We start from the raw sequence: 14139 nt of genomic DNA on the forward strand, positions 1-14139 counted from the left end.
CGCGCGGCCGAAGGGCTCACCTGGTCCCCCCTACGTTCAGCTGCACGATCTCCCCGCTGCTGGCCGCCGCCGCGGCGAAGCTGCCGCAGTGCCCGCCCGCCATGTCTGCGGCCGGAGCCGGGGCCGAAGCCAGGAGCGGCGGGTGGGCGGCCGGAGCACACACGGAGCACCGAGCCTCCCGCGGCGTCCCGGCTCGCACCCGCCTCCCCCGCTGCGTGCCCCCCCGGCCTCCGCCTCTCGTGGCTGCAGGCCACCGGCCCAGCCCGGCCTCTCCTCAGGGCCCGCTCGCCTCCATGGCGGCCGCCACAACCGTCGGGAGGACGGGTCGCCGCGTGGGACAAAACGGCGCAGTGCGGGCGCTTCCCGGCTACGGAGTGGAGTGGGAGGAGCCAGCGAGAGGGAGGGGCTCCAGACGGCAGGCGGGTCTGGGAGGGAGGATCGAGCGCAGCTGTTGCCCAAGGAAAGATTCGAGTCGTTGTTTTGCTTTTTTTTTTTTTGTTTTTGTTTTCTTTTTTCCTGTTCACCTTCACACTAATTCGGAGAAGAAAGGAGACTTCGCAGTTGTTTGGGTTGATATCTAATGCATGTGTGCTCATTCAGTGAAAAGTTAAGAATCTGAACCCCTTACAGCGCATGACCTGCAAACTCCATAACTTCCATGCCTCCACTGGCAGGACAGGAGAAAGCAAAAACACCCTTGGGGTGTGCCATGTCCAGCAACATGTTTCTAGAATGTAGATACACATGATTTTGTTTTGTTTACTGATTTTTTTTTTCCCCTCTCGGATTTTTTGCTTTCAGCAGTAATGCACCGCAGCCCGGAACCTGGAGACAGAACATGAGGCTTTGTGCTTGCTAGGCACCACTGACCTAAATACCCAACTTTTAAACCCCTAAACCATACTTTTAAAGTCCACTGTGGCAATGTACCCTAGCTAATGTGGTAAGACTGAAATAACAGCTAACCTGTGTTAATTGTGGGCTTACTATAGGTGAATGGTTTTCATTTATTTTTACTGTTTTACTAGAAGGACTAGGGATTGAACTCTAACTTGACACATGCAGACTGCTCTACCACTCGGCCTTAGCACCACTTCAAAAAAAGAAGATGGAGGTTTAAAATCACCTGAAAACTTGCTCAGAATTACGCAGCTGGCGAAGGGGGAGAGGGGGGTGGTTCCGATCAGACTTCGTTGTGTTCGTGTATGAAATTCACAAAGAATAAGATTTTTAAATGCTGTGATGCTGCAGAGGAATAATGCTCTAGACAATGCTCTAGAACGGCTATGGAAGGGCACGATAAGCTACTAGGCAGACCTGTGGGAGAAGGCTCATGGGAAAGAAAGCTGCCTGTCTTAGCGTTAGTTACTACTGCTGTGGTGAAACACCGCGACCAAAAGCAACTTGGGGAGGAAAGGGTATTTTTTAGGTCATCAGAGGAAGTCATGACAGGAATCCAAACAGGGCAGGAACCTGGAGGCAAGAGCTGATGCAGAGGCCATGGGGGATGCTGCTTACTGGTTTGCCCCCCACCCCCTTGCTCAGCCTGCTTTCTCATAGAACCCAGGACCACCTGCCCAGGGATGGCTTCACCTACAATGGGCTGGGCCCTCCCCTATCCCCATCAATCACTAAGTAAGAAAATACCCTGTAGGCCTACCTAAAGCCTGATCTTATAGAGACATTTTCTCAGTTGAGGCTCCCTCGTCTCAGATGACTCTAGCTAGTGTCAAGTTGGCATAAAACTAGCCAGGGTACTACCTTAATTGAAAGAGAAATACGGGAAGGAAGGAGTGTTCCACATTGTTAGAATTCCTAGCTACTCCCCCAGCTCCATGACCGCACACGCGCTGTCCAGTAGCCAAGCAAGAGGCTTAGTCATCCCAGGGCCTTACTTCCTATGTAATCTGTGCGCTAAGTGATAACGTAATTTGCGCACGGTGTGATCACACAATCTATGTGCATGTGTGGAGTAGCTACGTAAGCCCATACGCGCATGTGCGGGGGGTGGGGGACCTATAAAAAGTGGGTTCCATCTACCCCTCTCCCTGCACGACCAATCCCATAGGCCTAAGCACCACCTTCTGTTCCCTTCCCTTAATAAACTCTTCTAGTGGGCTTTTCTCGCACAGTAAACAGCGCTACTTAATGAATAACACACATAGAGAGATAGCTTTCATTATTCAGAACCAGAAATGTCAGAAAGGAAGGAGCAGATAAGGGCATTAACTTATTGTGAATTAATCTCCTACTGGCAATAAATAACAGTCTTTCCTTAGCTGTGGTTTGAGAAAGAAATGTTCCCACAGACTCATGCATTTGAACTGCCATGCCCCACCCTCCCCGCTCCCTGCCAGCTAGTGCTGCAGTTTGTGGACCTATAAGCAGTGGAAACTCGCTGAAGGAAGTGGATCACCGAGTGTGGGCGCTGAGATTTTACAGTCCAGCCCCACTGCCTGCCTTCTCCCTGCTTCCTGTCCCTCCAGTATGTGAAGTGAGGAGTCCTGCGGCACCTGTGGCCACCATGGTGCGTCTGCTGCCATGCCCTCTGTGACGCACTGTGTCCCCTCAAACTGTAAGACAAAATAGCCTTTCCGTCCTTAAGTTGCTTCCTGTCACATACTGGTCACGGCAATAAGCAAAGTACAGGCTCTGCATAGTGAGTTTTCACTAAAACTCGACACATCAATATACCGAAGTGCTTTGAAAACCGTTGCTCCAAACCCCATCATTTAAAAGAACTAGAAAACGGAGAAGAACCCAAAAGAAGTTTTTAAGTGCTCAAAATGTAACATTATGCCTGCACAAGTGACAAATGCTGAATCACCTCTGTCTTAGTTACTTTTCTGTTGCTGTGAAAAGACACCATGATCAAGACAACTAATGAAAGGGAACATTTAATTGGAATATTGCATACAGTTTCAGAGGGTGACTCCATGGCCATCATGGCTGGAAGCAGACAGGCATGGCAGTGGAGCAGCTGTGAGCTTACACTCTCATCTTCAAGGTGGAGGCAGAGAGAGGGAGACTGGGGTTGGTATGAGCTTTTGAAACCTCACAGCCCACCCTCTACCGCTGTTACACAACCATCTCAAATAAACTAGGGACCCAGCATTCTGCTATAGGAGCCTATGGGGCCATTCTCATTCAAACCACCACACTCTCTGTAGTGAATACGATTCCTTGATTACCACACAAGAACGCATTAGTAAGCCAGGCGGTGGTGGCACACGACTTTAATCCAGCACTTGGGAGGCAGAGCCAGGCAGATCTCTGTGAGTTCAAGGCCAGCCTGGGCTACCAAGTGAGTTCCAGGAAAGGCGCAAAGCTACACAGAGAAACCCCGTCTCGAAAAACCAAAAAAAAAAAAAAAAAAGAATGCATTAGTGTGTTATCACATTCTTGGATGAAGTAGTAACAAATCTTATTATTTCAGAGATAACACATCTCCTTACTAGATGAATTCAAAACTGTGTGTGGTGCTAGGTACTTAAGCAAAAAAGCAAAGATTAACGCTGCCATGCTCAGTTTGAAATCTGTAAACTGTGTAAATGTAAAGTTTTGAGAAAGTACTTGTAGCTTGAGTTTTCCTGCCTGGCCCACAGTCAGGACAAATCTCTCTCACCTGCCAGTCCCACAGCCACTCAGACCCAACCGAGTAAACACAGAGACTTGTATTGCTTATAAACTGTATGGCCGTGGCAGGCTTCTTGCTAACTGTTCTTACAGCTTAAATTAATCCATTTCTATTAATCTATACCTTGCCACATGGCTCGTGGCTTACCGGCATCTTCACATGCTGTTTGTCATCATGGCGGCTGGCAGTGTCTCTCTGACTCAGCCTTCCACTTCCCCGCTCTATTCTCCTCCTTGTCCCGCCTATACTTCCTGCCTGGCCACTGGCCAATCAGTGATTTATTTATTGATCAATCAGCAACACATTTGACATACAGACCATCCCACATCAAGTACGTCTTAATTCTATGATTAAAATTAAAAAATAATAAGACAGTTTGAAGTTGTGCTCATTTTCTTCCCTCTGTCAAAATTTTAAGTCTAACTAAACAGAAAAAGTAAATAAAATACATATTTTTGCTAATAAATAAACCAGTGTTAGCCTACTTGAAAGTGAATATCTTTGATAAATAAAATTTGAATATCAGATTTCATGGATTCTTTATCCTACCTGGCCAAGACCATCATTTTAAGAGATACTGGGAAGAGAGGAAAGTATTACTAGAAACCATTTTTCACACATTATATCCTACTTATTTATTTATTTTTTCTTTGCTGACATAATTTTCTAGGCTTCCTCCCTGTTTGTAATAATTAACCGTAATATGATAGGTAATGCTGTTTTAAAGAGATTTATTTTTATCTTATTTACATGAGTTATATTGCTTACACGTATGTATGTGCATTATATGATGTATTCAGTGCTAGTGCCTATGGAGGCCAAAAGAAGGCATCAGATCCCCTGGAACTAGAGTTACAGTTGGTTACAAGTTACCACGTGGATGCTGGGAATTAAATCTGGGTCATCTGCAAGAGCAGCAATTGCTCTTGAATGCTGATTCTTCTCTCTCTCTCTCTCTCTCTCTCTCTCTCTCTCTCTCTCTCTCTCTCTCTCTCTCTCTGAATTGAGGTACCACCCCTAGGGCGTGGCCTCTGAGCTAGCTTAGGACCTGAAGGACATATACTTAGGCCCCTTTTTTTTCTCTCCCTCTTGGGCTTGGATGGTGGAGATTGATTCAGAGGGCAGAAGCAGCATGGACCAGCCATCAGCCTTCTAGAACTCTGCGATGGATTTGCCTTATCCTGTTCAGTGAGCTGTTCTCCTCAATATAATTTTTTAAATAAATAGTTCCTTTATCAGTATCTATGGATTATCTGCAATACTCTCCTTTTTGAGATTTCTAACAGTTTATGACCATTCATTTTGCAGATAACTAAGAATGAAAATTCCCCCCAAATATACTATGAGTGGCAGGGAGTAGTGGTTTTAATCTGCATGGTAGTTTCTGCCCGATGGAATAAGAACTCATCATTTAGCACTTAGTTGTGACAGAGATAAAGTAAGGATTAGCTCACCAAACAGTTTAAATAGCATTACAGTTTTTTCCTCCCTTCCCTTTTAGTTTCTTGAGTGACATAAAGCTGCCATGGTTGCATGCATTCTGATTACTCCCGACTTGAGACAGAACCACGTTCCATATACAGTGGTAAAGGTTGGACAGACATCAGCTCACAGGTGCCATTATGCACCAATCTGACATGTCCCTCCCTCGCTGTCCCCAGCTGATGGTGCGACCTGGGAAGTTCTGGCCTAACTAGCAAAAGTAGGTCCCTAGGCATAGAGCTTTGGAAATTGTGCTGGTCCTTGGTTCTTGTCTTGCTCTCTGCTTCCTGGCCAACCATAATTTGAAGTGCCTCCACCACTGTTAATGGGCATGTTTCAGCATGCTTTCTCCATCACGATGAACTAAAATCCTCTTAAAGTGTGAGCCTAAACAAATCTTCCCCCTTCAGCTGTTTGTGTCAACTATTTAGATTACAATGGTGCAAGAGCTAATTAACATACTGACTAATGAACTATGAATGGGGTTCCCACATGCTGCTTCCTCAGATTTGATTATTTTGACTGTAGGATGCTATAGATTTGATCTTGAATGTCCCCCTCAGCCTCATAGATTAAACACTTGGTTTCAAGCTTAGCAACATGGGTACGAGGTGTAAATTTTTAAAGGTAGGGTGCAATGATAGCTATTTTGGTCCCTCGGGAGATAGCCTCAAGAAGGATTAGTAGACCCTAAGCCCCTTCCTTTAATTCACTTCCTGGTTATGAGATAAGTCATTTCAGACAGGAAATAAAACCTTGCAAACTCTAAGCTAAAAATCAATCTTTCTCTTTACAAGTCAACCATCACATGTATTTGTTAAAGCATCAGAAAGCAGACTAACACAATTGGCTCACAGAGTTTAGGGAAATATGCTTACTGGTGCATTAGGCACAGGTGTAACTGGTCTTTATTTGGACCACCACCTCCTGAATAATGACACAGATAATTTTATAAATTACAAAAGCTTGGCCTTAGCTCAGGCTTGTTCCCAACTAGCTCTTCAAACTTAAATTAACCCGTTTATATTAATCTACATTCTGCCATGTGGTTTATTATCTCTCCTCAATACTGCATGTGTGACTTCCTCTGTGTCTGGCTGGTGAATCTCCCTTGCCTCAGATTCTTTCCCAGAGTTCCTATCTCTCCCTGGAAGTCCCACTTACCCTCTCCTGCCTAGCTATTGGACATTCTGCTCTTTATTAAACCATTTAGAAGATGCCTTAGGCAGGTGAGGAAGGACAGAGATACATCTTTACACAATGTACAAAAGGATTATCCCAACACACAGGAAGGGTGTGACACTTCCATGCCCTCCAAGAGGGCTTCCAATGCCTCCCAAGCGTCTCCATGTGCTCAACTATTGGGCAATTCTCTGAACAATGTCCACTGAGATTTATGAGGATTTCATTGTATAAGCATGGCTCAGGCATGGACAATGATGCTTGAATGAGATTGGATTCAAAGGGTGCTACACAATGCTAACGGGCTGAATGCTTCAGATTCCCTTTAGTCTCTATATGGAACATTCTTTCCTCCAAGGTATTGAGCAGAATTCTTCTGGAATGGGTCTGTGATAATTTGAATATAATTGGCCCCCATAAGCTCTTTGGGAGTGACATTATTAGGAGGTGTGGCTTTGTTGGAGGAAGTGTGTCACTGTGGAGGCGGGCTTTGAGGTCTCATACATGCTCAAGCCTTGCCCAATGTCTCAGACCTTTGGGTCTGAGATGTTGCCTTCGGGTCAAGATGCAAGAATGATTAGCATCTTCTCCAGCACCATACCTGCCTGCACGCTGCCTTGCTTCCCACCATAATGATAATGGACTAAACCTCTGAACTGTAAGGCACCCAATTAAATGTTTTCCTTTATGACAGTTGCTGTGGTCATGGTGTCTCTTCACAGAAATAGAAACCCTAACTAAGACAGGGAGAGTCTTACTTAGACAAGTGGATCAGAGGGGTCCTGACAGCCGTCTTCCAGACAGGAAGGCAGGGAAGATTCTATGGTCTGCTTTGGGGAAGAGAAATGCTGTTTCCTATGGTCTGCCTTTAGGAGTGAGTTATGAGCCTGGAACTGCAGAGGAAAACCAGAATATGTGGATTAAAAACAAACATACTATGCAAAGCTGTGAGCAGGCTGGCCTCCTAATCTCCTCCCTCCTGCTAGCTCTGCCAACATTAACTCGGCTTTTGCTTCCTAACTGTACAAGATAGTACCCAGAGCATGCCCTGCCCTGTAGTGATATAGTGTGTACCCTAATAAAATTTGCCTGAAGCCACTAGATTAAACATAGAGGCCAGGCAGTGGTGGCACACACCTTTAATCCCAGTACTGGGAAGCACACATGCCTTTAATCCCAGGAAGTGATGGCTGGGTAGAGAACGGTATATGAGGCGTGAGGAGACAGGAACTGAAGGCTTTTCAGCAGAAGTGTCCCTTTTAGCTAGAGGCTTTTTCGTCTGAGGAAGCTTATTTGGCTAGAGGCCTTTCAGGTAGAGGCTTTTCAGGCTGAGGAGTCCTAGAGGTAAGAGGTGACAGTGGCTTGTTCCTTGTGTCATTTACCCCAACATCTGGTACCAGGTTTATTTATTTATTTATTTATTTATTTATTTATTTATTTATTTATTTATTTTATTAATAAGACCTTTTAGCATTCTTGCTACACTACCTTCTGAAGAGTAAAGGTCATTTGCCTCCCCTAGAATTTATCGATCTTTTCTTAGGGCCTGGAGGCAAAGGGAAGGTTTCTGGCTCCTTTCCAGAGAGTACCAGCAAGGAAGTGCTCCATCTTCTACTTTGCTCCATGTATTAGCTAAAGCAAAAAATCCACGGAGTCTCTTTAAAGGGCAAAGAATTTATTAAGAGGAAAAACTCACTATACAGAACAGAATTGACACAGGATCAGTCCCACATCCAATTCCCACAAGGGAGCTGAGAGAGAGAGAGAGAGAGAGAGAGAGAGAGAGAGAGAGAGAGAGAGAGAGAGAGATGCCTACATGTTTTAAGGGTCGCCAGAGGCCACGCCCCAGGGGCATGTACTTCAATGTCATAGGCAGATGGAGCAGTTACCTGCTGTATCTCTAGGGGCAGTGCTTCAAGGTCATAGACAGAACAGCTATCCACTACAATGAGCTATTTTTTTTTTCTGGTGCTGAGATAAAATACCATGACCAAAAGCAACTTAGAATAGCAAAGGATTGATTTGGGGCTTACACAGTACTGTCTAGGTAGTCCAACAATGGCTCTTTCATAATGGAGAGGTCCAGTATCTGGTAGTAGCTTAGCCTATCAGGCTGGGTGGCTCATCAGACCCCTGACATTGGAGGCCTAGAGGGTTCCTGGAGAGCTGCTGTTTCAGTCTGTGTTGGAAACCCAAAAACATCAGTGAAGCAATGTAAAAGTAGCAGGAAAGGTGCGGTCACCAGTGTGAAGAAACAGGCAGGAAAACAGTTTCTTTCTTCCATGTGTTTTTATGTGGGCTGTCACCAGATAATATCATTCACATTCAGGATGGGTCTTCCCACTTTGAATGATTTGATCAAGAAAGTCCTTTACAGCAGTGTCCAGTGGTTTACATTTTAGTCGGTTCCAGATCCAATCAAGTTGACAACCAAAACAAGCCATCACACCTTGATATGTATTAAAGCCATTCATGAGAGGTCCAGAGGAAAGGACATTGGGCTGGTGAGAATTTTCACTTCTTGAGTTCCCAGCCATGATGAATTGTCTTCTTTTCCCTTGCTCAGCCTCTGTTTGCACCTCAACTGCTTTCTTCTTGGCTGCTTTTTGAGGGGCCACCCTTGCTGTGCCGAAGATGAAACTGTTGTGCCCTGGGCTCGAGACCCCCAAAGAGACCACCAGAGACACGAACTCACCGAAATGCAAAAGCAAGGTTTATTGAAGCAGTTCAAGCTGCAGCAGGGGCCTCGGTTGAGCACCCCGACACAGTGGAGGCTGGAGGAGGTGCCCACTCCTCTGCAAGCTCAGTTTTTAAAGGCAAAAACCACAAGGTTACATCATTTAGGGGTGCTAGTACAGGTACAATTCTGATTGGCTCAAGTTTTAGGGGCTTTTCAGAATTTCTGTGTTATCTTACTTTGTAGTTTTAACCAGTTGTTTGTCAAACTTTATAGACTACCTCTAGCATTGGGGTATTCTGTGGTTAATCAACTGTTACCAGATAGTCCTTCAAACATCCTGATTTTGTACTTTGACCATCTCCAGCTTGGGGCATTCTATGGTTAATCAGTTGCTACCAGATGGCTCTTTAAATATTCTGACTTTTCCTGGGACCTATGTCAGCAGCTCTGAGAATCTTGAAACTCAGGCCTGTTTCAAGCTGGGGTGAAGGGATTGCTTGAAATGGGGGTGCTTTGGTTTTTCAGAAAACCCCCAGAGAAGCTCCTTTCCTGGTATCTTGGTAGCCTGGGCTCTGGGGAACTCATGAAAATGACTGTGTGCAGCTGGAGAGACAGCTCACTGCTTACGAGTGTCTATTGTTCTCCCAAAGGACCCTGGTCAGGCTGCCAGCACCCACACCAGGCAGCTCACTGCCACCTGTAACTCCAGTGTCAGGGGATCCAGGACCCTCTTCTGGTCTCCATGACACACACCCAGACACAGACACATCCACAGAATGAAAAACAAAAGAAATCTTTTTCAAAAAGAGAATAACGATTTGGCTTTTGCTCATTAAGATGGGAGCATCATTATCTTAGGGCTCTTTATCTCTTACGTGTAAGCAGAACTAAAATGTGATTTAAATTATAATTCCCAGGGTTATAGTCTACATCTCTCGGTTGTCTTTCTGTTCTTTAATTTATTTAATCATTAAATACCATTTCAGGGTAACCAGTGTAGGTCTACACTAGATGTCAGAGCCCACTTTGGGCAATCTAGGGAAACTCTAGGTCAGAAATAAGTTAAACTTTTACACACACACACACACACACACACACACACACACACACACACACAAAACCAAGATGTTACTAAAAGAACTTTCTGTTCAAAGAGAAAACTATTCTTCTGCCATTGATAAAATTAGTCATTTTTTATGAGACAATGGACAGTGATTCAGAATTCTAAGAGGCAGAACATTCAACAAAGTCTCTCTGTGTTCCATTTGATATGCAACAGCAACAAGCTCACAGTGTCCACATTGTTTTGCATTCTGCTGTTGAGATATTTTTCCTTTAAAGGTCAGGGCAGAACTGGGAAGCAGCCTTTCCTGCTTTAGGCCAAAAGGAGGCCATGCAAGGTCAGAAGGCCGTGCAGGGTCAAGCTCTGGACACATCCTGCTGTCTTTCTCCCAGCTGGAGGAACCTGCCTCCTTCCTATGCAACATGATTGTCAGGGATGATTGGGAGTGAATTGTTTTCTTTCTTAGTAGGGGAACAGAAAGGCAGACTCCCTGTCTTCTGCAGAGGTAGGCAAGCTGCTAAAGTTGCCGTGACACTGAGGGGTAGAAAAAGTGTAAAATTCCTTATTCTTTCATTTATTACCCTTCTTGTAACTCATCTAAATCATTCTGTGGGACTGGAATGGACAAAGCAAGCCCTTCCCTCCCATCAGCCCATGCGTCCTGAGGTGAAGGACGTGCATCAAAGAACAGCTGACCCTGGGCAGGGCGGTTTGAGTCCTACACAGTGCCACGCAGAGGACTGGGAGGGCAGCGTACGGTGAACCGCCAAGCAAATGGAAGGACATTCGGAAGAACTAACCAGGAAAAGGAGATGCTCAAAAGTCCAGAATCCAAAGCTAAAAGAGGCCGAAGAAAGAGAACCGAAGCAAAAGGGTGAAAGGAAATGGGTCAGAGGCTCCAACTGAGAACTTTAGTTTTGAGACAAATCCTCACCAGGCAGAGCTGTCTTTTCTTCTCGAATTTCCATCACCCTAGAGGCCAATTCCAAGTGCCCACTAACCGGGATTGTACGTAACTGTACATTACTGAAAGCATATGTCATCCATGGAGCACACAAGAGGCAGGGCTTCTTAAGCATCTCCCACTCATGACCTGGTATTTTAGCCCAAGAATATCTTACAAGACCTTTTGCAAATGAGTATATGAAGCAGTATACAAATAAAAATATTTACTGATAATAAGTCAGAAAGAGGAGAGTGAGATGGCACTGTAGGGTAAGGGGCTTGCTGCACAAGCCTTGTGACCTGAGTCTGAGTCCTAGAACCCAAGTAAAGGTGGAAAGAGAACCCGTTCCATCAATTGTCCTCTGTCCACCACATGTATATGGCAATACATGTGCCCCCTCCACCAATAATAATCAATAACGGGCTGTTGAGATGGCTCAGAAGTTAAGAGCACTGGCTCTTCTTCCAGAGGTCCTGAGTTCAATTCCCAGCACCCACATGGTGGCTCACAACCATCTATAATGAGATCTGGTGCCTTCTTCTGGTGTGCAGGCAGAACACTGTATTCATAATAAATAAATAAATAAAAATTTAACAACAAAAAATAATCAATAAAAGTTTAAAAGGTCGTGTTGGAAATTTATTATAAGGCATTTCTTTGGTAAACATAATTTTGTCATTTACATACTGAGATGGATGCTTTTGCTGATTTTTACATACATAATTACATAATTAAATATTGGTTGCTTAGTTGATACTCTAGGGCATCTCTGATGTTTTTCAGAGTTGTTGTGTTTTAGTTTTGCAGTGGTCCATGCTGAAAAGGCTGCTGTGCATAAATATATAGGACAAAAGAGCAGAAGTATATTTAGGGCCATTTTAGAAGTCATGAGAAACAGTGCTGTAGCCCCAAGCCAACATTCACTTAATGACCTTTTATGAATCTGAAGAAAGCAACTCAAGCTACTGTTTACAATCAAACACTCTAACACAACCCAGTGCCAAGGTATACCAGCCTCACAAAGACTGAGGAGCAGCAAAGGGAACATCCTGAAAGTCTACGTTTTTCTGTAAACCAAACCATCATGTTTCTGGGAGAGAAGAATTTGCAGGTAGTGGTGAGAACACTGCATGGCACCTGAGCGTCAAATCTGAGCCGACATGTTTCAGGCAGCCTTCCTCGACACTGTGTCACATGGTTGGTTGCACGTGCTGCGCAAAGTGTGCATGCTGTATTTGTGTGTTCAGAACCTAGGCCACAGTGAACTCACACAGAGCAACACAGGAGAGCACTGTCTCACACACACAAACAGACACACACACACACACATCAACTTGTTACACATTTGATTTTTGAATAGAATTTTGATGACTGTACATCCAGAAACCTTTTAATGCTGCCAGAGTTTTCATGACCTCCACCTTCAACTGTACAACCCCGTTTAGGATCATGACGCTCAGTTTCAGAAGCCAAGCTCAGAGGCTCAAAGGTAGGAAAGGGCATTCTGCCCAAGGGAACAGAAGGGCATTCTGCCCAAGGAGTCCACACTTTGCTAGTGTATAAATTGATTCTGTTACATAAGGTGAATTAGGATGGACAGAGTCTCATGGAAATATAGAAGACCCTGCAATGTTGTCTGGGGAATTCAGAGTGGATATTCAAACTTCTTTTTATGGATGAATAAGGAGGATTTGTTTACCAAAGAGGCTGCTCAGGGCATAAAATCATGCCTGAGAGAGGCCATTGTATGGCTGGGGAACTGAGAAGGAAGGATGATTGACATTATTGCCAGGGGCAACGCTGGCAGAGGGAGCTCATCAGGATGGGAGAGCAGACAGAAACAGAAAGAGGGAGGAGGCACAATGCCTAGGACCTTATCTGCCAAACGGACGCTTTGATTTAATACTGTGGATGCTGGTAATTACCAATGTCTCTTTAATCATAGGGATGGCAAGACTGATATTCATATGGTGGGAAACTTGGGATTTTGAATAGGCTGGTAAGGGGAAGAAAGGGGAAGGGAGTCTCTTGCTAGGTGGCTGTTACATGAGGTAAAAAATGATGACATGGCCTAAGGGAATCAACTATAAAGAAATACGTTTTCATTACCATAACTCTGCTCTTCCTGTGGACTTCAGATACTACCGGTGTGTGTGTGTGTGTGTGTGTGTGTGTGTGTGTGTGTGTGTGTGTGTGTGTGTTCAGATGCACACAATTGGTAGACAAACTTTATTCTGGAGTAGTTTGTTTGCCAATACCATCTCTCCCAAGAACCCCCCAGTGAATGTACACTCATTTGCTAGAATTTTATAGATATGAGTTTGGGGAGGTAACTTCAACAGTAGTTTGGGAACTATCCTGAAGCTTAGGTTATATATTAAAGGGGCAGTTATGGGGATCTCAGCAAACACCATGGCCAGCAGAGTGTCAGTCTGCAAGGGGCGAAAAGGAAATTCAGTCCAACATGATTCAGTGGCCGGTGCTGGTTCAAATTTCAAGAGTCTGAGGCCAAGTAGTTTATTTTAGGAATATTTAAGCACAGAACAATTTGGTGAAAATTTTTCCTGGTGATAATTAACTCAACATTAAGCTTAAGACATGACTACATAGAAATTCTTTGTAAACTACATGTGACATCTTCCATAAAGATAGGTTGCATAGATTATTGACTGAGAAAAACAAGCTCATGATAAGGGCCTATGGAAAGATCTGATGTGGTCTCAGATGCACAGATAAAGCAAAGGTCACCAAGCTATTAACCACATCTAACCAGCCTTCTGGGTGGAAAACAGGTTATCCATCTCTCTCTTTGAAGAGACAGCCCTGTGTGTTTAACTTTCCTAGTTCTCTTGGCACTTATCTGTGAGCACAAGGACCTCCATGCCTCCTAAAGGCAGTTCTCTCAATGTGAGAGTCAGTCACGGCTCTCTAGAAGACATGTGATCTGAACCACATAAGGGAAGAAAAGGACTCAGACAAAAGAGAGTGGACGGGATACAGTGTGGGCCGGGCAGACGGGAACAGACAGATGACAAGTAGTCGGGAACACAGTGTGTCCGAGGACCTGTTAGGTAACTTTGGCTGTGTGGACGGAGGTGGTAAAGTCTGTTGCTGTGGAGTAATCCTTCTGCACACTCTGTGAATATATG

At 44.7% G+C, this 14139-nt stretch overlaps 1 protein-coding gene across 3 annotated transcripts in view; it reads right to left on the reverse strand.

Annotated features, from left to right (window-relative positions):
- Kctd3 (potassium channel tetramerization domain containing 3) overlaps positions 1-222 on the reverse strand; it is a 51786-nt gene extending 51564 nt beyond the window's left edge. For 2 of the 3 annotated variants that reach the window (XM_052737977.1, XM_052737976.1), the window contains exon 1: positions 21-220. In XM_052737977.1, the coding sequence (XP_052593937.1) occupies positions 21-103 (83 nt within the window). In that variant the 5' untranslated portion in view covers positions 104-220. Of the gene's footprint in view, positions 1-20 lie in introns of all 3 variants that reach the window. The other variant, XM_052737980.1, reaches the window with a different exon arrangement.
- Positions 223-14139: the final 13917 nt, after the last annotated feature.

This window comes from Peromyscus californicus, unplaced genomic scaffold, assembly GCF_007827085.1.
Source record: "Peromyscus californicus insignis strain IS unplaced genomic scaffold, ASM782708v3 Scaffold_14__1_contigs__length_90479793_seg_2, whole genome shotgun sequence".
NCBI classification, from domain to species: Eukaryota; Metazoa; Chordata; class Mammalia; order Rodentia; family Cricetidae; genus Peromyscus; species Peromyscus californicus.